Here is a 27,259-nt window from a genome sequence, read left to right on the forward strand (position 1 = left end):
TTTACTAAACTTACTAAAGTCCAAGAGAATTATTCTATTAGGAGACTGTAATTTTTATGATAAACTACTGAATTGACATTTCAGCATAATATTTCAAGAAATCATCACACTAACTAATATTGATGGACTAATATATGGACTAATATATATATATATATATATATATTGCATGAGAATATCAATATACATCAGAACCATTACGCAGACCCATTTGAGAAGATTTTAAAAGTAAGCATCATAGAAGTTAAAAGTAAACCGCATTCTGAAAAAATAGAATGCTTTTATCTGCCTTTATAAAATTACAATAATAAAAAATCTACACAAGCAAATGATATTATGAGCATTAAATGCAAAAAGCCTTCACGAGGAGGTATGTCCCATCACTAGCAGTGGATCCGTTATTCAGTCAACAGTTCCATTATTGTATATTTTGGTAAACCGAGAAACAGCTTAATTATATCGTAAATTCTCTTCCTGCATCCTCTAAGAGGTCTGCCGTATTGAAATCTAGATGTAAAGAAACACCCATGTAAAAAGTTATCGCACCAGGTTATGAAAATCTATATAAGTTTTAAGCAACTTATCCCACTTTGTAAAGGTATTTATCTTAAGCAATAGTTTCTGATATAATATTATAAACTAAATATTTCCGTGCTACTGTTTTTTGAAAATAAATAATATTGCACAATTATCTGAAATTAAGGAATTAAGTAAACAAAAATGTGCTCAACTAAAATATTTTAAAATACTTTTTAAATAATATTAATTAAGTTAAAATAGTTCAATATCATGTTCTCGAAAAATTGGCCTTATAATTACCCAGCCAGTGGTCAAAATAAAAAAAAACATTTGGTGAGTATTATAAAGATTTGAAAAATACCTTACTTTTTTTGCCAAAAGTTTTAAAGCTAGTTCCTAAACAGATAATGAATTTCCAAAATGAGATAAAAGTATTTTATCCATAACAATAATTAGTTTACTACGGAACTATCATATAAAACAATTCTAGAAAAATCTGAATAAAATTGAGGACTATTTTAAACATGCAGTGCATTTAATGGCTTAAATTTGTTTGTTCTTAGATTTAATATTTCGAAATCATATAAATTATACCTAAATATTAAGAAAAAAAACATATTCTTACCAGTTTCACATAACTTTCCAGAAAACGGAGAAGAGCAAACACATTTGAAACTCATTTTTTCTACTTCACACTTTCCATTGTTCTGACATGGATTTGATGAACATGGTCCTATTGAACACAGGGGAGGCATACAATAAATATAAATATGAAAGTAATTTCAATAAATGTTTTGCACTAAGTCTTTTTTGTTCACACCAGTTTTACAATTTCTTCCTTTGAATGTCGGATTGCATTGACATTTAAAACGTTGTCTTTCTACTTAACATGCACAATTGTTTTGACATGCATGGTACATGTAAAGCATGCTTTAAAATAAATGGCTTTTTTTTGTTCTTTTAATATTTGATTTATAATTATTTTCAGAAGTATTATACACTCATGTTCATAAATAAAGGATAATTCAAAGTCAAGCGGAAATCGAACTCTAAATTACATATATCACCAGTAAAATGACTATACACATCTTCAAAATTCATATGCAGATTGCAAGAAGCCACCAGGTGACACCGATAGTACGTCATAATGACGAGAGTATAAGAGAGTGAAGTATAAGGAATTCAAGCAAAGAAGTAAAATTGTTCGCAAGCGCCAAAGCTCCTTTGCGTCTGCCTTTTAGTGCAGACACAAAAGACGCATTTGGATGATTTTTTACGTGGTGGAATTATCGCCGTCCGGAATATGGACGTACCCAGCCTAAAGTATCCTAGGAACTTGGAATCGCCCAGAGTGTCATCTCCAAGCTTTGGCAACGATTCCAAGATGATGGTAATGTGAGTAGACGTTACAGCACAGGTCGCCTTCGAGTTACAACGCCGAATGAGGACCGGTATTTGGTAGTTACTCCCAAAAGAAACAGACGGAGCACAGCATCAGACCTGTCTCGTCAGCTCTCTTCAGCCACTGACACAACAGTTTCAAGGCAGAACGTGTACAGACGCTTAGAACAGATTGGTCTATATGCTCGTAGGCCTGTCAGATGTGTTCCAGTTACTGCAAATCACTGTCGCCTCTATTAGCCTGGAGTAGAGAGCATGCATTGCGGACACCGCAACAGTGGGCTTGTGGGATATTTTTCGACGAGTCCAGGTGTATCTTGCCGGATTTTCATATGGAGAGCGCCAGGTACCCGTTAGCACCAAGAAAACATTACTAAACGACACCATTACGGTGGCGCAGGATGGCTCGTTTGGGGAGGAATTATTCTGGTTTCCAGAAATGACCTGCATGTTCAAATTGGAACCATGACAGGCCAGATCTATCGGAACTTCATTCTGGAACAACATGTACGTATGTTTCGGAGTGCCATGGACGCAGAATTCGTGTTTATGGATGACAACGCCCGTTCTCACTCTACAAACATCATAAACGAATGCCTTCGATCGGAGGATATCACCCGTATGTACTGGCTAGCATTCTCACCGGACTTGAATCCAGTAGAGCATGAGTGGGACATGCTTGGCCGACGAGTTGCAGCCCTTCAACCATATCCAACATGTCTACCGAAACTTCGGAAAGCATTGCTTGATGAGTGATGTAATATTCCCCAAGATCAGATCGAAAATTTGATACTCAGAATGCCTAGGAATTTGTACGGCATATATTGCATTGTCTGGGAGACATACTATGTATTAACCATCATGCCAATCATGTAATATTAGTTTTTGTAAATAGTTTTTTTTAATTTGCTCTAGGGAGGAAAAAAATCGCAATTTTTATTAATGATATCAAACATATAGCATCTTTTTTGCTCTTTACCATTTGTTTAATAAATAGGATTTACAAATAAGTCCCATTTGTTTATTTCTGACTCCTTCTTTTCCTGAACTTGCATTATCAGGAAAAGAAAGAGTTAATTTATGGATATTTATGTAGAATCAATATTTCTTATAAGAACCATTATATGGCACCAGTAGCATAGTATCAAAATTTAATTTAATTAATCAGCTGAATGTTAATTATAAAATTTAATATTATTCTATTGTATATAATAATCTATAAGTTTCTAACATTTAATCTTATAGAGATGAGGGTGAAAAAACTGATACTAAAATCTATGTTTTCATGCTTGAGCAATCCAAGTGAAGCAGAAGTAAGTAATTAAACCGTTGTTTGAATAAATGCTATGACTGAAAAAAGGGGTTGGATTTCTTTTAAACAACCATCGTCAATGAAAGTTTTAGAGATTCCAGTCATCTTCCTAGCAATCCAGGCTTTGAAGAAGTACAAAAAAATATGTACCCTTTTTCTATTTTGCAACGATACGAAATTTTACTTGCTAGGACAGGATCATTTGGCTTTAATTGCCAATATAAATACAGTTATTTTATTTGTCAAACAGTGTAGACAGCTTAACTAACATAAATTGCATTGCAGGGATATTTCAGTTCCTTGTTTTATTTTTAATATCTAAAATATGAATATTTACGTCTAAATCTACGAAAGCAAAAGTAAGAAAAGACACATTCATTTTGTTGCCAAAAAAATTCACATTGTTGTTCACAATTTTTTTTTTTGCCTTTTATTAAAATTCACATTTTTCTTGACAGTCACGACTTATATAAAAGGATGAATATTTTTTACTGTTGCAAATTTCAAAACAAAAACATAAACTTTGCATTGTAATGTACAAATTTCAATTCACATCCATCTTAAATCTTATAAAATGATAGTAAATCTGTTCACTTTGAAGACATCATATAAACTTCGAATGAATGTTTTCAAATTAGAAATTATATTAGAGTACACTTCATTCGGGGAAAATATAAATACATTTTGACTATTTTGAAACCAATTTTGACAATATATGTCGTTAAAATTTAAAAAAAAAATCTGGAAATTTATACTAGAAATGTAAACATTCTAAATACTACTTCCAACCAAATCATAATTCTGTTTACCTGTTTCACAGGTTTTCCCACTGAAAGGAGGTTTGCATGCGCATTTGAAATTTTGTCCATCCACAGTACACTTTCCTCCGTTTTGACACGGATTTGATGAGCATGGGCCTAAAAAGAAATAAATTCAAACTTCATGAATCTATGTATGCCAATCATCAATTTATACTAGAGATGCAAAAGTTCTAAATACTACTTAGAGGCAAATCATAATTCTATTTACCTGTTTCACAAGTTTTCCCACTGAAAGGTGATTTGCATGCGCATTTGAAATTTTGTCCATTCACATTACACGTCCCTCCGTTTTGACACGGATTTGATGAGCATGGGCCTAAAAAGAAAGAAATTCAAGCTTCATGAATCTATGTATGACAATCATCAATTTATACTAGAGATGTGAAAGTTCTAAATACTATTTTCTGGCAAATCATAATTCTGTTTACCTGTTTCACAGGTTTTCCCACTGAAAGGTGATTTGCATGCGCATTTGAAATTTTGTCCAGCCACAGTACACGTCCCTCCGTTTTGACACGGATTTGATGAGCATGGGCCTAAAAAGAAATAAATTCAAGCTTCATGAATCTATGTATGGCAATCATCAATTTATACTAGAGATGCAAAAGTTCTAAATACTAATTAGAGGCAAATCATAATTCTATTTACCTGTTTCACAAGTTTTCCCACTGAAAGGTGATTTGCATGCGCATTTGAAATTTTCTACATCCACAGTACACGTCCCTCCGTTTTGACACGGATTTGATGAGCATGGGCCTAAAAAGAAATAAATTCAAGCTTCATGAATCTATGTATGCCAATCATCAATTTATACTAGAGATGCAAAAGTTCTAAATACTAATTAGAGGCAAATCATAATTCTATTTACCTGTTTCACAGGTTTTCCCACTGAAAGGAGATTTGCATGCGCATTTGAAATTTTCTCCGTCCACAGTACACTTCCCTCCATTTTGACACGGATTTGATGAACATGGGCCTAAAAAGAAAGAAATTCAAGCTTCATGAATCTATGTATGTCAATCATCAATTTATCTCTTTAACATCCAAGCACTTTTCAAGTGGCACTCCCTTTAACATCCAGACTTTTTCAGCGTGTCTCTGAAAGACATGGACACTTCCTAGGTGAGGGGCAGTTACCCCCCGCACTCTGAAGTAATAAAACTGTCGACGCTCTACCTTGAATAATTGCCTTGCGGTTTTCGACAACGAGATTCATTTTCCATCAGCTTAAGAGTTTTATTCTAATGTATTTATATTTTTTAGTGTGAAGTGTTTCGCTCATCATCTTTGTGGTGGGGTATTTTTTTTTTTTACAAAAAATTTGAAATTTATTCTATAATTTAGAAAATAGGTTTTTTTTTTGTAAGTTTTATGTTAGGCTTCCAAACCATTTAAATAAAAACTGGCTTTACTAGCAATTTCAAAAACATCTTTATGTTTCATTTAATTCTCAATAGGCTTTTACATTTTTTTTGTTGCCAAAATTAAATAATATGTCATATATTACCATGTAAAAATTTTTTACATAGTAATGTAAAACATACATTATACATATATCAATGCAATAAGTACATTTTTTTACATAGTATAGATGTCAATGCTTTTCAGTGATAAACAAGATAATGTTTTAAATCTTCATTTAATACCGAAATAAAAACAATCGTTGGATAAAAAAAATGTTATTGCTCTTTTTGAAAGATGTTTCGAAAATAATATATTCTTTCAACACTCAGCCTAGATTTGTTTTTTATTGTCTTTAGCATTTTTTTTAGTACAAACGATTATCTTTATTGAATTTTTAAATATAAAATATTATTTTGTATATTCGATAGTGATACTAAGAGAAAAATTTTAGAACTTTAATTAAATTTTTAAAGAAGTTTTCACATTTTTTCCCCCAAAACCTTACGCATTCTTGCTTTTACATTAAATAATCGAAAAAGAATGTAGGGTAAATATAAATTCCAAAAATATCTTTATTTTGCAACTCATTTTTACTAATCTTTTAAAATATAACTATTAAAATTTTTTTCTTACCAAGGGAATATATTACGTCAAACGTTATATATCTCATCTATCGAATTGTTTCGATAGATGAGATAACATATTTTTAAAACTTCATTTAATAATGAAATACAAACATTTGTGAAATAAAATTCGGGGGAAAAATTACTCAGCTAAATATATTTCGAAAATACATTCCTTCAGTTTTCAGCCTGAACATTTTTCTAAAACATTACATTCTTCATAAACTAAATATGAAGATTTAACACATTTAAAATTACATTAATCATAAGTATTACTTTTTTAGTATGAACTGTCATGTTGAATTTTTCAAGCTGAATTTCTGATTTTAAAATGTTATGTGAAGTTTTCTATAGTATTGTTAAGACAAGATAAATTTTTGAACGAAAGCTTCATATTAAATTTCCACACGAGGGAATCGTTTGCAAATTTTTGATAATATGTACATTATATAACATTTTTTGACTCCTCATCTCTATCTCTCTCGTTCATCTCCTGCTTCTTTGCTTAGAATAAATGAGAGATCAGCTAAAGTATCATTTTTTGGCCAACCATCATCTTCGCTGATAGATCACTGTCACTTTCGTCAGAATCAAGTAAAATTGCTTTAATTTCTTCTTCAGTGTGTTCACGATTTCTTTTACTCATAATGAAGAAATGATAAGCGTTTCAATAGAAAAATTACTCTGATAATCCAAACACCCGATTCACAGTACATAAAATAAAGAGTAGAAATTCACAACTGAAGAGAAATTTTCAGAATGGCATTCTATAAAGGAACTCAGTATTTATATAACTTATCTCACTCTTTGAAGAGGGCGATAAAGAATACTCCCTTTTTTTTTTTTTGTCTTTTAATTCTATTTTAAAAGCGGTAGTTTGTACACGGCCTCAGAATTTCCAAAAGTCCTTTGATGAAAGAATAAGATGCTTGGAGTGTAAAACGACTTCCTTCCATAGTAACAAGTGTCGCTACCCATTTTGTGAGAAAACTGCGATGTGAATAGGCCGCATTGACAATGCAATGATTTGTCTTTATATCATTACAATAGTCTTACTACTGAAAAGGGCTTCTGATGCTTGTCCGAAAAATAAACAACGTGTCGGTATCCTTATCGTTACCAGAGAACTTCAGTGGAAAATTTCTTTTATAAGTGGCCATAAAATCTTTCCAATTTTGAGCTAACAACACGTGAAAATAGAAACTAAAACCCTTTCAAAATACAAAATGTACGCGAACAACCTATTTAGTGAATTCCTCCTCAACCCCTACCGCCCTAAGGCACAGGGGAAACTACTGTGAAAAAGCCGCGATTGTCGAAGATAACGAGGACCTCCTGGAGGGTTCAGTAGAGTAGCCTCTTTTAATACCCATCTCCCCTAAAACGGCTAGCAGCCGCCCCAAACCGCCCCACGTGGATGTTATAGGGTAAATTCTCAAACCGCCCCGCTGGAATCGAGAGGGTTATACTAGAGATGCAAAAATTCTAAGTACTATTTTCAGGCAAATCATAATTCTGTTTACCTGTTTCACAGGTTTTCCCACTGAAAGGAGATTTGCATGCGCATTTGAAATTTTGTCCATCCACAGTACACCTCCCTCCGTTTTGACACGGATTTGATGAGCATGGGTCTAAAAAGAAATAAATTCAAACTTCATGAGTCTATGTATGCCAATCATCAATTTATACTAGAGATACAAAAGTTCTAAATACTGCTTAGAGGCAAATCATAATTCTATTTACCTGTTTCACAAGTTTTCCCACTGAAAGGTGATTTGCATGCGCATTTGAAATTTTGTCCGTCCACAGTACACGTCCCTCCGTTTTGACACGGATTTGATGAACATGGGCCTAAAAAGAAATAAATTGCAGCTTCATGAATCTATGTATGTCAATCATCAATTTATACTAGAGATGCAAAAATTCTAAATACTAATTAGAGGCAAATCATAATTCTATTTACCTGTTTCACATGTTTTCCCACTGAAAGGAGATTTGCATGCGCATTTGAAATTTTGTCCATCCACAGTACACGTCCCTCCGTTTTGACACGGATTTGATGAGCATGGGCCTAAAAAGAAATATATTCAAGCTTCATGAACTTCATATTATTTAATACAATAATGTAGCTAATAAATGTGCTTATACCTCTATTATCTACAGAGAAATAAGCATCAATTAAAGGAAATTATTGATACATTTGATTAAAACTCAAACTGCATGCAAACAAGGCCCAAATTTTTGAAATAAAAACAAATTGTCCTGCTTTTCAAATTTTTCATATTCTTGTATTTTAAAGTACTACTAAAACATTTAAGTAATTCTTTTTAATTTTCGTTTACTTTCACTTGAGAACTTGGAAAAAATCAGAATGTCTTCCTTAATATTCAAAGTACTGTATAGAAATGTTCCTAAAATCCTTGAGTGACTTTAATTACGATTAAATACAATTAAATTAACAAAAAAACACTTTCTAAAGTTGTTTTTGTATAAATTGAAGATGGCGGAGATGTTTCTGCAAACAATTGTAATTGCTTTTACTTATTTCTCAGTTTTTCCATTGAATGGAGACATGTAAGCGCGTTTGAAAATGTGCCTTTCACAGTACATGTGTCCCCGATTTGACATGAATTTGATGAGCACGAATGAAAATAAATCATTTTATTAATGTCAATCACACGTCTCTAATCCGTTCTCAGCGTGTAACGTACTATGGGCTTATTGCATTTCCTGAACTATAGACATTTTGTGAATAATGATGATAAATAATTGAAAGAAAAGATATTAATCGAGGATTGTAATTGAAATCAGTAATGCATCCCCAAAAGTTGACTTCAAAATTAGAAACATAAAAAAATAGGAATTAACAATGAAAATAATTGTTATCATTATTTTAAAATTAAGGAATATAAAATTATTATAGGTTATTTACTTATTTTTAAATGAATTTTCTTTTTCAGTCTAAGGTTGAATAAAGTTCACTGTATATCCTTTTATAAACATTATTCTCCAAACACTGCATATAACTTATCATAATATTGTGAACCTTTAATATCATCTCTTTTCCACGTTATTAAGAGGGACTTATATGGATTCTTTGTGAATGCTTAATGGATGAATAAATGGCCAATAACATCGGTGATAAACTCGGCGGCCATTTGACGTCGGACAAAAATGTCAAGATTTTGGGAAAATACATAAATAATGGCCCGATCTGTATTGGAAAACAAAATGTGCAATTTCTTCTGAAGAATTCCGTGTGACAACACGTGATTAGATTAGATGAGGTGCTGAAACAAGAAATGAGTCTATATTTGGAATGCAATCAAAATGCGAGCTTAACATTGCTATTTACTGTCTGTTATTTAGGTAGTAATTTGTAGTTTATTTTGGCTATATTATACAATATTTGATTTGTATATATATATATATATATATATATATATATATATACGCAATGATTTTATTGCTTGTGCCTTGTGTTTCTAAAATATTCTAGGAATATCCACAAGTTACGCTCCCTCACTGTACACCCAATTTTATAATATTCCAAATACATACAAAGTTGACAAAATCTTATTCAAAAAAATTAAATATAATTTTGATATTTAGTGCCTTAGACATTTTTCTGATAGATACGTTTGATATAATAGAATTTTCTATTACTGAAATATATTTTAGACTTAATATAAAGTATATTTTCCTAAATATATTTTACACTTAATAATCTGATTCATAAAATAATTGTTATGTATAAGTAAGTTATTATTATCATGCATATTTATATCATATCAGAATTGCAGACAATTTTGTTATTATTTACACTAATGTCTGGTTTATGATAACAGTAAACTTATTTAAGGATCGATTTCATCCTCTAAAACAGACCGGTAATTCTGCATTGTTTTTACCAATTAAAACAAAGCTTTCTGCGCCAATTCACCGGGATGCGGTCTACAGTTGCAGCACTAGACGAAATTATAATCCACACCAAAAAAAAATTATAAAATCGTCAAAAGTTTAACTGACGTCTTTTCAATAAAAAAAATATAAGGAATTAATACATGCGAAGAATGTAACTTTTTTAACAATCTAAAAGAGCTTTTTTCTGAATCTTCTGAAATAACTTGGATTGATTTGTACAATTGATTTTGATTTTATTCAGAATTAGAAGTCCCAAAATATTATTCAATCAATGCGTACTCAAACTTTGCATACTTAATTTTTAAAGCATGCTTAGAAAGAGATATATATAATTTATATCATATTTAATAATTTATATTATAATTTTTTGTAGAAAGTTATACGATTTTCTTTACATTATTTTGTTTTATAATGCAGTTTATTTTCACGTACACGTTTTCAAAATAGGTGATAGTCAAATGAAAATTATTACTATTAATTTTTATTTTATGTTAACGCTTTGAGAATTCCGTGTAATTTACTGCTACAATTGTTATATTCGAAACTTTCACAGAGTAAATATTAATTGTAATTATCAGTAAATTTGTAATAACTAATTAATCTGTAAAACGTCATAAATTTTAAAAATTTTAAATAATTGAACATTTTTATAAACAACCATGGACTTAATGTTTTAGATAATTTCGGTTCTGGGATGAGATTTTTGTATTAAAAAAAAAGATCGGATTTTGGTATAAAAAAAAAGATTCGAAAAATAAGAAGTTATCAGCCTGACAGAAATTATGTTCCAAATTATTATTAAAGATTCAGTAAGACAACGGGACATGCTTGAATTCTAAGTTAGAATTTCAAATTCAGCAGCTAATAAAATAAATAGTTCTGACACGAAAATACTTTAAAGAGAAATTGAGTGAAGATCTTAATCATATAAACCTTCAGAGAAAGATTGTTTTGTATGTAGATTCTTACTAAAAATCTAGCTTCGATGCTATTAGCTATTGAAAAACATTCATTTTCAAAATTTTTTATTCGGAACAAAGAACGATTCAAATCATTTAATAAAATATAGCTATAAAGAATATTTCTAGTTATAATTTTCAGAATAAATTTGTGGCAGAATGATGTATCACAGTATGGAATATGCTAACAAAGAAATTCTAACAAAGAAAAATTATACATTAATTAATAATGAAATTCTCCAAATAGGTATTAATAAAAAATTAATTAATCAATTCATTTTAATATGATAATTATAACATATCATAATGATGGAACAATATTTTCAGTAATATCAGAATTTGTTTGTGGAGTGTTTTAATTTCATCAGCTTCTTACGTAATAACTACATTTTAGAATTGATAATTATTAAAGATCTTTGTAAAGATAATATAAATTTATTACAATTAAAAAATTAATCATATTTTATCAAGAATTTATATTGATATATTGATCTTATGTTTTGTGAATATTAAAAGGTAAACAATGAATAAAATAAGATTTGTTTGCTCAAAAATTATTGCTTTGATATTAAATATTTAAAACTTTTTTTTTCATCTTCTTTCCTCTGGATTTCTTAAACTTTCAATTTTTAATGACATTTTTTTTTATTTCTGTGTTTTTATTAAAAATATTTCAGAATCCTTTCTTCACATATCCCATGATATTAAGTAAGTATAAATTTTATCTGTTGCTATTTTATCTAAGTAAAATAGCTATAATTTCCAGAAAGCATTTTAAGTTTTTCAATAACCACTCACAGTCGCATCTCAAACTGTTTTACATGACCTTCAACGTTGTTTATAGCCTTTAAAAAATCTTTATGTAAGATGCCACGATGATGCATGAAAATTAGACCTGACGTCTAACTCTTTAGCAAAACAATTATTTATTGTTCGTTTTAGGAACCCAGATTAGCACTTCTCAACGATTGTACCTCTTTAAGAAATGATACGCAGAAAGATGAGCATCTATTACGCTTTCTAATCCGGCGAGTAATTTGAATTCACTCTATTGTTAAATGTCAATAGCCCTTTTGACCTTTCCTCTCACCCCTTTTCTTTGACAAAATAACGCTTCCTGAGACATGCATAAAGAAGTGGAGAATTCCCAAATCCGAGAATGAACAGTAAGTACCTTTAGGGTAATTGGTGTACAACCTATGCCAAAATAAAAACAGGCATTTGATTTTTTAAATATTTTTATATTTATATTTGGGTATCAATACTGTGCTGCGAAAACTACATATATATTTTAACTTAGCGGTTTTTAAATATAGATATGATATTCCAGATTATCTGAAATAGTCAGTTTCATTTTAAAAAAAAAGGAGTTTAATTTACTTGACAGATTTCAGAAATTCTCAAGGCATGAAAAAACTATAACTGAAAGAGCCTTTTTATACATGCATTCGAGCTTCATAGTGTGTTAAAAATTATTTTTCGTAGCTGAATTATCGACGTATTTACGTAACGTAAAGTATTTAATGAGTTTAAATTGTGAAATTCATTCACGACGTACTGTTTTAAAAGCATTTTAACTCCCAGCTTACTTTGATGAATATACATTATGTCCATAGAATTTGTAAAAAAGTAAGATTACTATAAATGCCCTTTGAATATATATATATATATATATATATATATATATATATATATATATATATATATATATATATATATATATATATATATATATATATATATATATATATATATATATAAACGTGTCCATTCTTTGACTCTTCAAAACGCGCATTATTTTTTTTATTTCATTTGTAAAATTTCTGTTAAATAATGACCTACCAATGGGGATATAAATATTACAAGAATCTCTACAAAAGAAGTTTAGAATATATATTTTACTATTTTAGGTTCAGTTTTCTTACTTTGTTCACAAGTTTTTCCTTTCCAAGGTCCCGAGCAGGAACACTTGAATCCTTGCCCATCTATTGCGCATGTTCCATTATTTTTGCGCGGATTGGGGGTGAGGGGACTTATAAAAATTTAAAATCTCCAATTACGTTAATTTAAATGCAGAACTGCTGTCGCTTAGAACCATATAAAGAAACCGCATTTCACAATATTCATTTCAATAAATATTTATTTTAATTTTACCTTTGAATGTACTTTTATTTATTTAATCAACAACCATTTGGCTCGATTATTTAATTAGTGTTTATATACATTGACCTTAAAGTAGAGTTCTTTTCATCAAACACGACATTTCATATGAATAATTTTAAGAGGATTTTTCTGCATATAGCACACACACACACACACAAATATAAAAGAAATCAAGAAATAGGCTTAGCCGCTGGCAGATAAGGGATCATAGCAAGAATTAAGATTAATGTACGGTTTCCAGCGAAGCATGCTAAAATCTTGTCAACCTCCCAAAACCTAAAATTTTGCAATCCTGGGTATATGCCAGAAATACTAACAAATAGCTTTTAATATTACAATAAAAACTGTCCCGATTATAGTTGGCTTCAAGTCGCTCCACATTGTTTTACTTTCCGCGCCCATGCATTAATCTTAATTCTGACCGTAATCGAAATAATGAATGAATAAATCTGAAGCAATGTTTATATGTGATTCAAACTCTCCGTCTAAGCATTCGGGCACGTGCTTTTGTCAATCATTCCATCTGTAGTAAGATGTTCGCTTCCATTTTTAATTAATATAACACTTTGTTATTTGCAGCAAACTGTTTTAATCGAATCCATGTGTTCTAAACATATAAAATTGTAAAGAGAAATTTTTAACTTCAAGATTAAATAATGTATCAACCTAAAGAGTCAATAACTTGGGGGAATAAATTAGTCACTAAAGGCGGCTAGTTTATCAAATTTCCTAGTAATTTTTCACGACAAAATTAGTTTTTCAAAATTTTCTTTCTAATAAAGGAGCCATCCCTCCCTCAAAAAAAGCTCTGAATTCTGGACCAGGCCGTGAGATTTTTATTTTTAGAATCTTTCTGCACTGTAATCTTTTCGCATTTTAGTATAATGAAAGAAACCGAATTTGAATTTCAGACACCTTTCATCTACCGACTAAATTTGAAATTTGGCACAGATATATAATTTTGGAATTTGGAACCTATTCCTAATTTCAGTTATCTAATGGTCGTTTTTTTTCTCTGTTATAGTATCTATATGTATGGAAATGATCATAAACAACATAGCGAATGATTTGATTGTAAATTTGATACAGACATACGATTTATTTACTAATATTGTGTACCAAGTTTAATTCATCATTATAGCATGCGTCGCAGTTATCTGCTCTAATTCACTCGGGAAAAAAAAGAGACAAATACCTTTTCAGTGGATTTCCTTCAAATTTTGATCGAAACTTTGAAGGAATTCGATCAAACTCGAAGGAAATACCAAGTAACAATTTTTATTTGTTTAACTCAAAGCGCTTTTGAATTCTCGTGTTCACAAACAGATGGACATAGATCCAAAAATGTGTTATTTTGAACTTAAGGGGGGTCCGAAATATGCAGACATCATAATTCGAGACTTAAACAATTAATTGTATCTCTTTCCATGTAAACTTTTTCATAAATAAGAAAATCAAAGGGCAAAATTCTAGGTATTCTTTCTTTAATCATTATTTTAATCTTCATTCGTAAAATGTAAAATAAATAAAGCAATGTCAACGCGAAATAACTGGAATATAATACTTATCCGTTTTATTTCATTCCGATATGATTTATATAATGACCTCGGGAAACCTTAGCTAAAGAAGAAACTCTATTCTCTGTATTTCCTTGATTTTTTAAAGTAATCATTTTTGAAATTATGTACATCTGTTCATCCGTCTATAGCATTCATTTTTCCCTGCATAATACAAACTTCCGCTTGTGTTCCTTTCATTATATACCTGAAAATTCCTTCCTTCAATTAGGAAATTAAAGAAAAATTTAAATTTTTCATGTATGTTTCTTTTTATAAAATAGCGAGCACAAAATTTTGATTATCTCACTTACTGTAAATTTCTAAAAAGATTATAGTAATCCATCATGTATGTATGAAGACAATATAGCGAAACAAAGAATGTTGTTCCTAGCTTCTTTGTTGGAATGTTGTTCTTTGCTATCTATACAACCAATGTATAAATAAATTATTGAAACTTATATCATTTAAATAAATCTTTTCAATTTATAGAAATTGTGTTTTAAAAATGCGTAGTCATCAGGTTAAAGAATTGCTCTAAATACTAAGATTAATAATAATTAAGGAATAAATTTCTATATTTTGGTCAGATTATTATGTAACATTTCTGTCTCATAAAATATATTGACAAAATTTAATTTTTAGGTGGATTACACGCGGCCAGTTATAAGAAAGGGAATGATTTATGGTTGCCACAATTTCATAAGATGGATTCAGGCATTCCATGCTTGGCTATAAATTGCTGTTTTGGCGTCTCTAAATTTTTCTTCTTCACTACATATCGTATTAAAATGTTGGGCATTCACTTAAATAAAAATATGGTAATTTTTTTAAAAAAAAGTCAACATACCTAAATTTAGAAACTATGAAGAAAAATTGCAAATAAAATGGGGGGAAAAAACTTCATATCAGAAAGAACAACGAGATAAAAATGTTGGAATTAATCTGTGGTAAGTGATCAATTTTCTCACGTCCAAAAAACCCCCCGCCAAATTCTACAAACGCATGCGCAGGAAGGAAAAAAAAAATACAATACTGCGGCATGTTGTTGTCCCGTTCGGAAAATTACTTGTCATGGACCGAACAGCATTTTTCAGCCTTCCTACGCATGCGCTGCTACCTCATAATTAACCGATTGTAAACAAACCTTTACAGTAAATTTGCAGTAAAATCTTATTTTTACAATAAAAATTCATAAAAGTCATTAAACAGAATTCATAAAGTCATTAAACCGATTGAATTCATAAAGTCAAAAAACCGATTCAGAATTCATAAAGTCATTAAACCGATTCAGAATTCATAAAGTCATTAAACCGATTGAATTCATAAAGTCATTAAACCGATTCAGAATTCATAAAGTCATTAAACCGATTGAATTCATAAAGTCATTAAACCGATTGTAAACCCACCTTTACAGTAAATTTGCAGTAAAATCTTATTTTTACAATAAAAATTCATAAAAGTACATACACATCGACTTCTCAAAACTGAATTTATTTAAAGTACTCTTTCGCCTACATAAATCAATGAAATTTTCTTACCTATTTCACAAGTTGGCCCACTGTATGGTTTTATACAATTACAAGCGTAATTCTTTCCTGAAACTGTGCACTTTCCTCCATTCTTGCAAGGATTGGACGAGCATGGAGTAGCTAGAAAAGGCATAACAAACTATATGAAACCAAAACCGAATTGACAATACAAATTAAATACAATAATAATCTAAATTTGAATAGAAAAGAAATATAAATAATATGGAGTATTTCAAATTCAATTTAGTACAAAACTATTGAATGAATCCAGTCAATATATCATGTCATTGTTTACATGAATAAACTAAGGAATATGTATTTATGTACGTGTAGATTTTTATATTTTAAAATAACACAGAATTCGAAAAAGGCATTCATGTTTAGTTTTAACAGTTTTCATTTTTAATTAACATATTAAATTCATGCTCTTCCAATGATCTAACAAGAAAAATACACTATTTTCTTTAAAAATCTGAAAACGATTTGCTTATACTTTTAAAGAAAAGAGGAAACAAATTCACAAACGCCGTCACGTAAATGTGTCAGATTTCGGATTAAATAATAAAAAAATGATTAGATAAGAACCATTTGTAGCCCTTGAAGCATCAATGATTGGATAAAAAAGGCTAACTCGGATTGTCGTATCCAATGTGCGTCATAAGTAATGAAAAGGAAGTATTCAGATATTACCAAAAATATATAACTCTGTATTCGAGGATAATTCTAAATGTTATTTCGTTCTGATTGTTAAGGCACTGTTGATTAAAGATGAAAAAGCAGAACTCTGATTGCCATCCAAGAGTGTGACATGAGCGTGACGAAAGTAGATAATTTTTTTCCATATTTACAAAAATAAAATAAAAAAATAATCTGTCTTGCAAGAGGCTGCGGTATTAAGAAAAAGCTTAAGAGATATCTTCAGTCCTGTTGCAGAAAAGTTTCAACTAAAACGGAAAATTTTCATTTGAAGGAAAATTTGAACGCAGAATCTATAACCCCCAGACGCCGTTTTATAACGCCTTGCTATAACTCCCAGAAAGGCCGTAATGGCCGATGGTAATGTCTCTGTTTCGAAAGAGGAGGAATTCAGGTTCGAGACCCGATTCCATTGGAGAGCCTTCTGTAAGAGGGCCTGGTGCATGTTAAATTCGTCGGGGCCAAATATCCTCCTGCTGTTGTGACTTGGAAGCTTGGAAAAGAAGGTGGGTGCCATTCAGGTGTTTCCCCCGTCATCTGACCTCAGTTCAAAATTACGAGGCCCATCCCAAAATAGCCCTGTATTCTTATTATGTATATTTGAAAATTTGTATTAGAGATATAAACACTGTCCCTTTCTAAGGGTTAGTATTTAGATCTCTAATGTATATTTTCAATTTCTCACATTGTAAATTCACTTATTTCGCTTAGAGACACTGATTCTAGCTTTCTGGAATATCAATTTTAGTTTTTTCACAACCATTAAAAAATTCATTTCTCATAAAAAAAAAATGGAATTATTTGATATTTTATAAGTTACACAATTTTATATAGAAATTTTAAAAAATATATAAAATTCATGCAAATCATATATTTTTACTTTCCGAGTACATTAAAACTCCAAAGACATATATGATATGAATTACTGTATTGTCTGTTTAAATGGACAATGTTAACATTATTGATGCTCGAATATATACATCTTTTATGTACAAACCTAAGAAATGAGTGAAATAATGGCAGACAACCAATGAGCAAGAATTAATATTATTTACTTCTTTTTTTTATTTCACGATCTCAATTAATATCATTTTTTCTTTTTATTTTATTTCAAGGCCTCGAAATATAAATAATAGAATATAATTATTTATCGGCATGTTGAATTTAAATACATACATGTTTTGATAAAGCTTTTTCTTAGCATTTAGTATAATTTATCGAGTGTATGAACTAAGCAATACATTTCAGATGTATGAAATTATTGCCACTTTACAAAGAGAAAAGAACAGTACTATTCATACCTCTCGTTGTACAATCTTTGCCTGTGTAACTGGAAGTACATATACACTCGTAACCACTTTTTGTATCTTTGCAGGTACCTCCGTTCTTGCATGGATTTTCAGTGCAAGGACCTAAATATTTAATTCAAACATATATGAAAAATGTCACATATAATGAAAATAGGACATATCTAGTTTTTTTTATTCTTATTTCTATAAATTACTTTTTCTGAATGAATGCTTTAGAAAATAAACGTGATTGTCTTTGTTGTCCGTTCATCCTTAATTGAAAATAACTGGGATAAATTAATTTTGAAAGAGGACATGTTAATTCAATTATCTTTTTATACTTTTTAATTGGCCTATTAGAAATATATCTCGGGTATATTAAAAATTAAAGCAATATTGGTCCCTATGAAGCAGTCATTTTATAAACTCAAAAAGCCAATTCTGCTCCATGTTTTCAGGCTGGAGAATAAATCCAAGCGAACAAATTTCATTAAAGTATCATTAAGAAGAGGAAGCAGTGTGAAAAGTCTCCCTAAATCTTTCTCGTATACTCTCTAATAAACATGTCATGCCAAAGGACATCTTACATTTAGGTATTGCAATACCGAACCAAAATTTCAATACCGTTACTCGGTATTTTTGAGATCTTAATATCGGGATACCGGTTTTGATACCGGTATTAGAAATTTTAGAAAAAGAAAGGAAACAAGGTGTTTTTTTGTTTTATTTACCAGTTTTATAAGAGAGTGTAAATATCACAAAAAATAATATGCAACTTATAAATTATAACAGTATATAAAGAATCAAAAAAAGTAATGGAACATCGTATTTATTTAAATCACAAAAAAAGTGTAAATATCACTATTCAGTCTGTGGTACTATTACAAATTTTTGAAATGTGATCTTAAAAAACTTAATGCGTCAATTGTACTGTCATTAAGCCTCGAAAGTAATTTTGTGTAAAAATGACCAACTTTCGAAAACGGTCTTTCGGTATCTACGCTAGTTGGTGATACTGTTAGTAATACGCGATATACTTTTCCCAAGTATTTACCACTAAATCCCTCATCTTCAAATAAATCAATTACTCGTCGGATGGTTTTGGATATAGCTGATTTCTGTATTGTATTTTGGTTCATTAAATTTTTTTTATTTATCGCTAATTCTAATCTTTGTGCAAGAGACAATCCTTTTCACTATCGACATTTAGTATCATCATAATCTTCGATAAGTGAACCCAATTCTTCTGAATGCGGACAGGTTTGTGGGTAAAAAATTGTAAGAAAATTTACTTTAAATTTAATCAGATTTGAATTGATTATTTTCTTTTCTTCTTTTTCATTTTTAAAATCTTTATAATTATGTAAATACCATAAGACATTTTCTATTTCGGTATGCCTTTCTTCTGTGCGATTTTTCAATGTAATATATAATTCTTCAGATAGTGATGTGTGCTGTTCTTTTATGATTGCAACATGAAATGTATTGTTGCATTAGCTGTTAATAAATTAAAATCTCTCCGACAAAATGCCTCTATAGTCAGTTTTATTGGAAGTAGAGTTGATATAGTTCTGGATATTAAGTCGAATTCACTGTCTGAAAAATTAATTTACAGGTTTAAGTCGATTATTGATTTTTTGATTGGATTTCTAAATTTCAAAAATCGTTCCATCATTAGGAGTAAACTGTTCCAACGTGTCTTAGAATCTATTATTAACATATATTCTGTTTTATTTTCAGTTAGTATATATTTTTGTAATATGGCATTTTTTGTAGGGAAAAGTTTAAATATCTTAACAATTTTTCGAACTTTATAAATTATAGGAAGCAATTCTTGATGGGTTAATATTTCATCCTCATTAGCAATATATTCTTCCACAATTACATGGTCATTATCTTCATTGTCAATATCACTCTCATTCTTACTCTCTTCAATGTCGGAATCCGGAGTTTCTATATCCACAGTATTTGGATTCTTCTGTTCTTTATTTTTTTGGTATAATGCATCTATTACTCCTAATTGAATTCCATGAGCATAGCACAATTACTGATTTGCACCAATCAACTTTCCAACTTTTTTCATAACTGTTGCTCCATTAGTCGTTATGGATATAATATCTTCTTTCAAGGATAATCCATGTTTCGCTAATTTAGATTTAAGCAATTAATTAAGCCATTTATTAGCTAATTAATTTCACCCGTTAGGAAGACATAAAAACAAAAACGTATACTATTTTGCTATGTTGGCGATCCCTCAACATATAGTGGAGACAATTTTAAAAATGTCTAGTAAATACCGAAAAACCGGTATTTAAACTTGTGAATACTGGTATTACAAAATTGTAAAATGGCTCAAAATACCGGTATTCGGTATCCCGGTATTGAAATCCCTACTTACATTGTATTTACATACAATAGTTACGAAATATTAACCATTGCATGAATGTAGCGTTTTCACTGAATCTATCGTGCCATCCTTGGCGAGTAATTTGGCGATTAATACCTGGCATACATTAATATTATGCAAAAATGGAATTTCGGGTTTAGATATGTTTTTACCAACCGATTGTAATCAAAATTTAGCACAGAGCTAAAAATAAGTCACAAAATTACTCACCTGCTTTATATATTTAATTCATTCCGTTTTTAATTTAACTCGTTTTTTTACTTCTGAAAGTATAGACTGACAGACAATTAACCTAATGTTGGATTTTGCTCATATTTGACAAGTATCTACATTATAGTTGTTGAATCTTTCCTCGAATCTCATCTATTTTGCTCTCTTCTTTTAGTAATCATCGTGCTAACTTGCATTCGAACAGGTGGACAGACGAACTTCCTCTGAGCAGAATTTACACAAAATTTAAAAGAAATCTATAAATTTGGTATAAAGACCGTATACCAAATTTCTTGTCGTCTTGCTCAAAGTGTTTTTGAGTTGCCGTTGTCATAAACAGACAGACGGACATTTTTCAAAAAGGTTCTTTTCGAGAGGAGAAAATGGTAGTCAAAATATTGTTTGAATTTTTTGACGATTACTATACTTTCTCTACACTATGCATACGAGAAAGTAAAGAAGCATTTTGAAGTTTCGATAACGCAAATGTGCAAAATGCAAAGAACTATCTGAGTGACATTTTTAAAAGGAGATATTTCGATAACTTTGCTTCATTGTGAAACATTTTGGCTGTACCTAAATATTTTTTTTAGTTGAAATATTTCAAATGTCTAGCATTTCCTAAGAATTTGGAAAAGGAAAATTGTGACTGCAGTGCAAGAAAGAAATGATATTCTTGAAAGAAGGAATAGTTTTATATTGAATTACCTTGTCTTTTAATCATTTGAAATGTTTTTATGATAACCGTATTAAAAAATTAAAAATATTTTTAATAAAACCTTATTTTAGATTTAAATATTGATTGCTAGAATTTATTCCAAAAATAGGAATGGCTTCTCAACCAAATGGTCAGCCAGCCTCTATGGTGAAGGGCATTATGCTGTTTAGTTAGAATATCATGAGCAATTCCAAAAATGGGAATGGCTTCTCAACCAAATGGTCAGTCAGCCTCTATGGTGAAGGGCATTATGCTGTTTAATTAGACTATCATGATAAAATCCTAAGTAACACAAAACGTTCTGAAACACTGTTACAAGATCTTCAAGTTATTCATCTTCATTCAAGATATTGAACGAATCCGTGCAGATAGATCAGTCCATTTTGTACTGACCTTGAATCATGGGGTAAGTACAAAAAGGGGTATAAAGATACAGTACTTTAAAAGTATATAATTATTTTACAAATCATATTTGTATAACCGTTTTAAAAGCTCTAACATTCTGGTGCAAATTTTAAGGACTCATAGCATTCAAAAAAGAGGGGGGAAATGTCACTTTGGGGGAAAAAGTGAAATATCACCTGCCCATTCTTTTAGAAGCGAAAAGAAAAGACACACACACACACACACACATACATATATATATATATATATATATATATATATATATATATATATATATATATATATATATATATATATATATATATATATATATATATATATATATATATATATATATATATATATATGCACACACAATATAATAGTATATGAAGATATTTTTGTCAGAAAAGTAGTTTCAGTTAATTTATTCTGTTCTAATTGCATGTTATTTTTAATATCAGAATGGTATTTAAATTCTTATTTTTAACATAACTGTTTTTTTTATACAAGAAAATTGAAGCAGAGTTCTGAGAGGCCTCATTATAAACAAAGTCGCCATTTGAATCTGTTTAGAAGTTAAGATAAAAGGGTTCGAACTATAACGAAGAATCTTTTTAATGTTAATAAAGGACTGTAACTCTTTAAGAATGAATAATCAAATTTATAAAGTTATAAAATATATCATATATTAGAGCAGGAAAAATGGATACTTCAAAACTTTGGATTCATCAAAAATTCATCATTTTCTTCTATATATGTTTAAAAAATATATTAAATGGCAAATACAATTGAGAAATGTAATTAATTTGAAGCGTAAAAAAAATTCCATGAATTTTTATTTCTTCGGTTCTCATATATTTAAGAAATCTTTAAAAAATTAAATGTAGAAGCTAAATCGCATAAATTTGGCGTATCAAAAAGTATGCATTTCTAATGTATGTTTGTATTGGGTTGTTATAAGTTTATTAGGGCTAAAAGCTAAAAGTTATTTTTCTAACCATATAAATTATTGTTACTTAATTGTTCGGAGTTTTCAGCTCCTGCACTCTCTATATCACTAACATTCCAATGTTCATATATTTAATTGTCTAATATTAAAATCCATCTGCGCAAAAAAAAAAAAAAAAAAAATCCATTTTTAACTTAAATCACAATTTCTTTTTATGATTTATCTGAAAATCTGTATTTTAAAATTCTCAATATAGCTTTTATTTTCTATTTACGATTATCAAAACGAAATGAAAGGCATTTTATTGCAACTTAACTACTGAATATGGAGCTACGGGCAACACTGCAAACAAGCACTTTTCATTATTTTTACTTCGATTTTTCAAAGATTTATTGCATGCATTTATTCTTTATTTCCTAAAGAAAATATCAGATATTACTTTGAAATATCTTCCAATGTAAACCTTTTCTTTTTTGATAGCATTGTGGGAAATTTAAAAAAAAATGAATTACTGTTTTAATTTTTCTTTCATGTTTTAATTTCTGAAATTAAATGCATGGAAATAATTTAATAATTTGACAAATATTAACTGATAAAAGTATCTTTAAGTACTTTAAAATGCAATTTCCATTTTTAAGACTGAATAAATATTGAAATTTGTTAATATCGGTATAACACACGAAAATCAAACTTCATTCCTAATATTTTTGTGGTGCAAAACGAAAGTCAGTAAAAATAAAGTCTCTAATTAATACTCCCCAATGAATTTGAAGTCCTTCATATAAAAAGAATTCCTCCATAGGACCGATTCTCTATTCACTAATTATAAATGCATAACCTACCTACGCACTTTTCATTCTCTTCTTTATATCCTGGTTTGCATAGACATACTTTTTTAGATGAAAACCACCCTGTTGATACCCAGATACAATTTGAATCTGGCCCGCATCCACAAGCTGAAAATACAAGTGAAACGGAAAGAATTTCAGTTTGGAAAATATATGCAATAAAATGTTTCTTATACATTGTGTCCAAAAATGCAGATTGTGGTTCTAAAAATGGTTGTGCCTAGATTTTACATGGAAGTTGTTATACTTGTAAATGTAGATCTATTTCTTAGCCCTTCTGATAGACAGTTTTGTTAAGTTAGGATTTCTTTCAAAAGGACACTTGAAAAAACTATACGCAATGATCCTGTCTACTCCTAGTAAGATCTCATTTCTAAATTATTGCAAAAATAATGATGCTAAACATTCTGGAATTTTCAAAATGTACATTATTCCATGAAACCCCAACGATGTTTCTGTTTTGAGAATTTTATGAAAAAATATCTACAACATCTACTGTCATTAAAAATTGTCACTATCGACTACATCTACTTTTACTGTAATATTCCATCTGATTAGTCATTAATTCTACTTTTTGAAATCCCACTTTCACTTTAAGTTTACTTGAATGAATGCATAATCTATAATACAAAAAATTCTGTTTACCGTATTTTCTAGTTAGAAGAGATTTTTTTTTCTGATAGCTAACATTTTAACTAACATTTTATAAGCCAATCTAAAAATAGAAAGATAAAATATATTAAATTCTTTCGACTGCGAAATAGTTCTATGCATTCTATTATAAATGCAAATGGATCACTTTCAATTAAAACATTTTAAAGTAATTAAATCTCTATATAAAATATAGTTGGTGTGAATATTCTTTTGTCAGAAAGGACTGAAATGTACATTAATAAAATATACATTTAAAATATCAAAAGGTGCTACTCTGTTTCAAAAAGAAAATTTGTGACAAATATAAAATTCTTATTTAAACGGATGGCATTCTTCTAAAGACGAATTTCTTTTCTTTGCATCTGGCGATGAATCAATTTTAGGTTAGGTAAAGGGCCTAAAAAAGACAAATACGAAAAAAAAATGAAAAAATTTTATATAGCATATGCTTATTTAACTTTTTATACGGGTATTCAAGCTTTTAAAGAGGAAGATTTGTAATCCAATCTTTTCATTCAATAATATAAAATAGAGATTAGACAATGCGCAATTTTAATATTTTCATAATTAATTTTACTGTTTAATATTTAATGTTTTTGAATTTAATTATCTATCAGTTAATATTTAGCTTATTTTTTTAAAGATAAATAACATCACTTGATAATGGATTTGAAAAAAAAATTAATATACTACTGAAAGAGTGTTTTTAAATTATGCTTTTATTCATTTCATATGCTTTGAAACAATCATAAAATGTATTACAAATTTTGCTGAAATTCTTTTACAACTCTTTTTTCTGAAATTACCCCATCTTTATGTTGGAATTCTTCAATAATTTTGCATCCACTCTTAACGTTTATTTGTGATATAATGGGTGTGTAAAACTACTATTATAAAATAAAAGCATTGCTAATCTATCTAATAAAAAATCGCTCACAAAATAAAGATTTTGTAGTATTAATTCTCAGTGTGCAGATGTATTTTACAAAAAAAAAACGAATTTATCAAAATTTACATTTAAAATGATATATATATTAAATTATTAAACAACAGTTTATAATGATTGAAATCTCTTTCTAGTTTGCTACAAAATTGAGAAAGTATACCTTTGCAATTGGACCTGGTGTAATTGCCAAATCCAGGATTACACTTGCAAACTACTTTTCCGTCTTCTTCTACACATTTTCCATTCTTACAATCGCAATCTGAAAGGAAAAGCAGCCAAAAAAAAAGTGTTAGAAAAAACTGGGGAATCTAATGTTCCTTTTCATTCTGAAATTCTTTCTCGAAATATAATTTCTTAAAAAATGCCTAGAAATACAGTTTTTCTTTCCTATCACTTTCTGAAAAGCTCAATTTGGAGCATTTATTAGAAGCATTTTAAAATTATCTATAAAACATATATTACTATATTTTAATTAATTAAATATGTAATTAAATAAGTAGTTTAAATATATAGGAATAATAGGTTATTACGGTTCTTCATTTTTCAAAAAAAATATTTAATTATTAAAAACTAATGAAACACTAGTACATAATAAATCAACAATAAGTAAATAAAACAATATGTTTGAAGCGGAACTCGTCAGATATTTTTCGTTGAACAAGCATTATCAGAATTTATAGCTAATGTATTCGGTTTAATCCATATTGACCTTTCATTACTGTTTCATGTTACCCACACTCGCACACACACACACATATATATATATTTGTAAAACTGTCTCTCTTTATATATATTATTATTATTATATATTTATATATATAAAAAATTTCTGACTTGGTTATGGCCGAAAAATGGGAATTAACAAACTTTGAATGCGTAATGGTAATTATAGCTAGAAGCATGGGACAGTCCGTTTCGGAAATCGTTTGAGAACAGGATTTGTTGTGGCCGACTGCTGTCTTTAACATAATCCATCCATATTACCTACACATTTTCCGAATTGGCATCGTCCTCGAGGCAGTTGGCACTGAGCCACAGGTGGCCACCTCTGACCTTCCTCCTTATCACCTACATTTGTTACAAGAAGAGCGGGTCAACTCTTCGAGAAAACCTTCTCAAAATCATCTCTATTCCCCCCAAATGTGCGTTCCGCAACGGAAGAAAGGCAAACACTTTTAAACTTTAAATTTTTGTCAAAAAAAAAATGTCAATCTTTCGGTATTTTAAGAATTTCTGGCACCATTAGTACAGAGTTCAAGTCATTATTTTCAACTTTAAAACTCTGTCCTAGTTCTGAGACTTTAATGCTTTCATTTAAATAATGGTAAACAGTACATACTCCTCCGCAGATGCATTTATTTTCCTGCATTCTTCCACGCGTATAACATACTATTGTTCACAGCACAGTGGCCGACACATTGCACTTAATTCCTGAGAGCAGCAACTTGTTCGTAGAATTATCAGTGTTAATAAACAGGTAGCACTACTTGAAATAACCGTAAGAATTGATGTGTGATATATGACGGACATGTCTGTTAGGGCAGTGTGGCGAAATTAATATCTTCTGCCATAGTTTAATGGGTTATGGCATCAAAAGATAACCTCTGCGTTTACTAAAAGCACAACATCACCTGCAGCACTCTCCTGGATTCGTTTCCTAATCGGTTGGACCCTAGACGGCTGAAAAAACTGTGACTTTGTCGTATGAGCCATGATTTCAGTTGGTAAAATCAGATGTAGGGTTCGAGTGTGGCACAGATCTCGCGAAATCATGGATACAAGTTGTCAACAAGGCTCTATGCAAGCTTATAATTGCGTTCGCTGTTTTGACATTGAGTTGCCTGGATCCACGGGTCCTAAGTGACTTTATTTTTCGTCAACGCTTGTAATATTTTTGGATAAAAATATCTTTAATTATTATTTAATTAGAATTATTTTAAA

The 27,259-nt window shown here is 29.7% G+C and overlaps 1 protein-coding gene across 5 annotated transcripts in view; it reads right to left on the reverse strand.

The window, feature by feature from the left end:
- The window catches only part of LOC129975615 (neurogenic locus Notch protein-like), a 60,287-nt gene that overhangs the window by 27,174 nt on the left and 5,854 nt on the right, over positions 1-27,259 (reverse strand). For all 5 annotated transcript variants that reach the window (XM_056088692.1, XM_056088691.1, XM_056088690.1 and 2 more), the window contains exons 2-14: positions 25,479-25,577; positions 23,713-23,826; positions 18,212-18,322; positions 16,224-16,334; positions 8,044-8,151; positions 7,824-7,931; positions 7,604-7,711; positions 4,922-5,029; positions 4,702-4,809; positions 4,482-4,589; positions 4,262-4,369; positions 4,042-4,149; positions 1,145-1,252 (exon numbers count right to left, since the gene is read on the reverse strand). In XM_056088692.1, coding sequence (XP_055944667.1) covers positions 1,145-1,252; positions 4,042-4,149; positions 4,262-4,369; positions 4,482-4,589; positions 4,702-4,809; positions 4,922-5,029; positions 7,604-7,711; positions 7,824-7,931; positions 8,044-8,151; positions 16,224-16,334; positions 18,212-18,322; positions 23,713-23,826; positions 25,479-25,577 — 1,407 coding nt within the window. The remainder of the gene's footprint in view (positions 1-1,144; positions 1,253-4,041; positions 4,150-4,261; positions 4,370-4,481; positions 4,590-4,701; positions 4,810-4,921; positions 5,030-7,603; positions 7,712-7,823; positions 7,932-8,043; positions 8,152-16,223; positions 16,335-18,211; positions 18,323-23,712; positions 23,827-25,478; positions 25,578-27,259) is intronic.

This window comes from Argiope bruennichi, chromosome 7 (genome assembly GCF_947563725.1).
Source record: "Argiope bruennichi chromosome 7, qqArgBrue1.1, whole genome shotgun sequence".
Taxonomy (NCBI): Eukaryota; Metazoa; Arthropoda; class Arachnida; order Araneae; family Araneidae; genus Argiope; species Argiope bruennichi.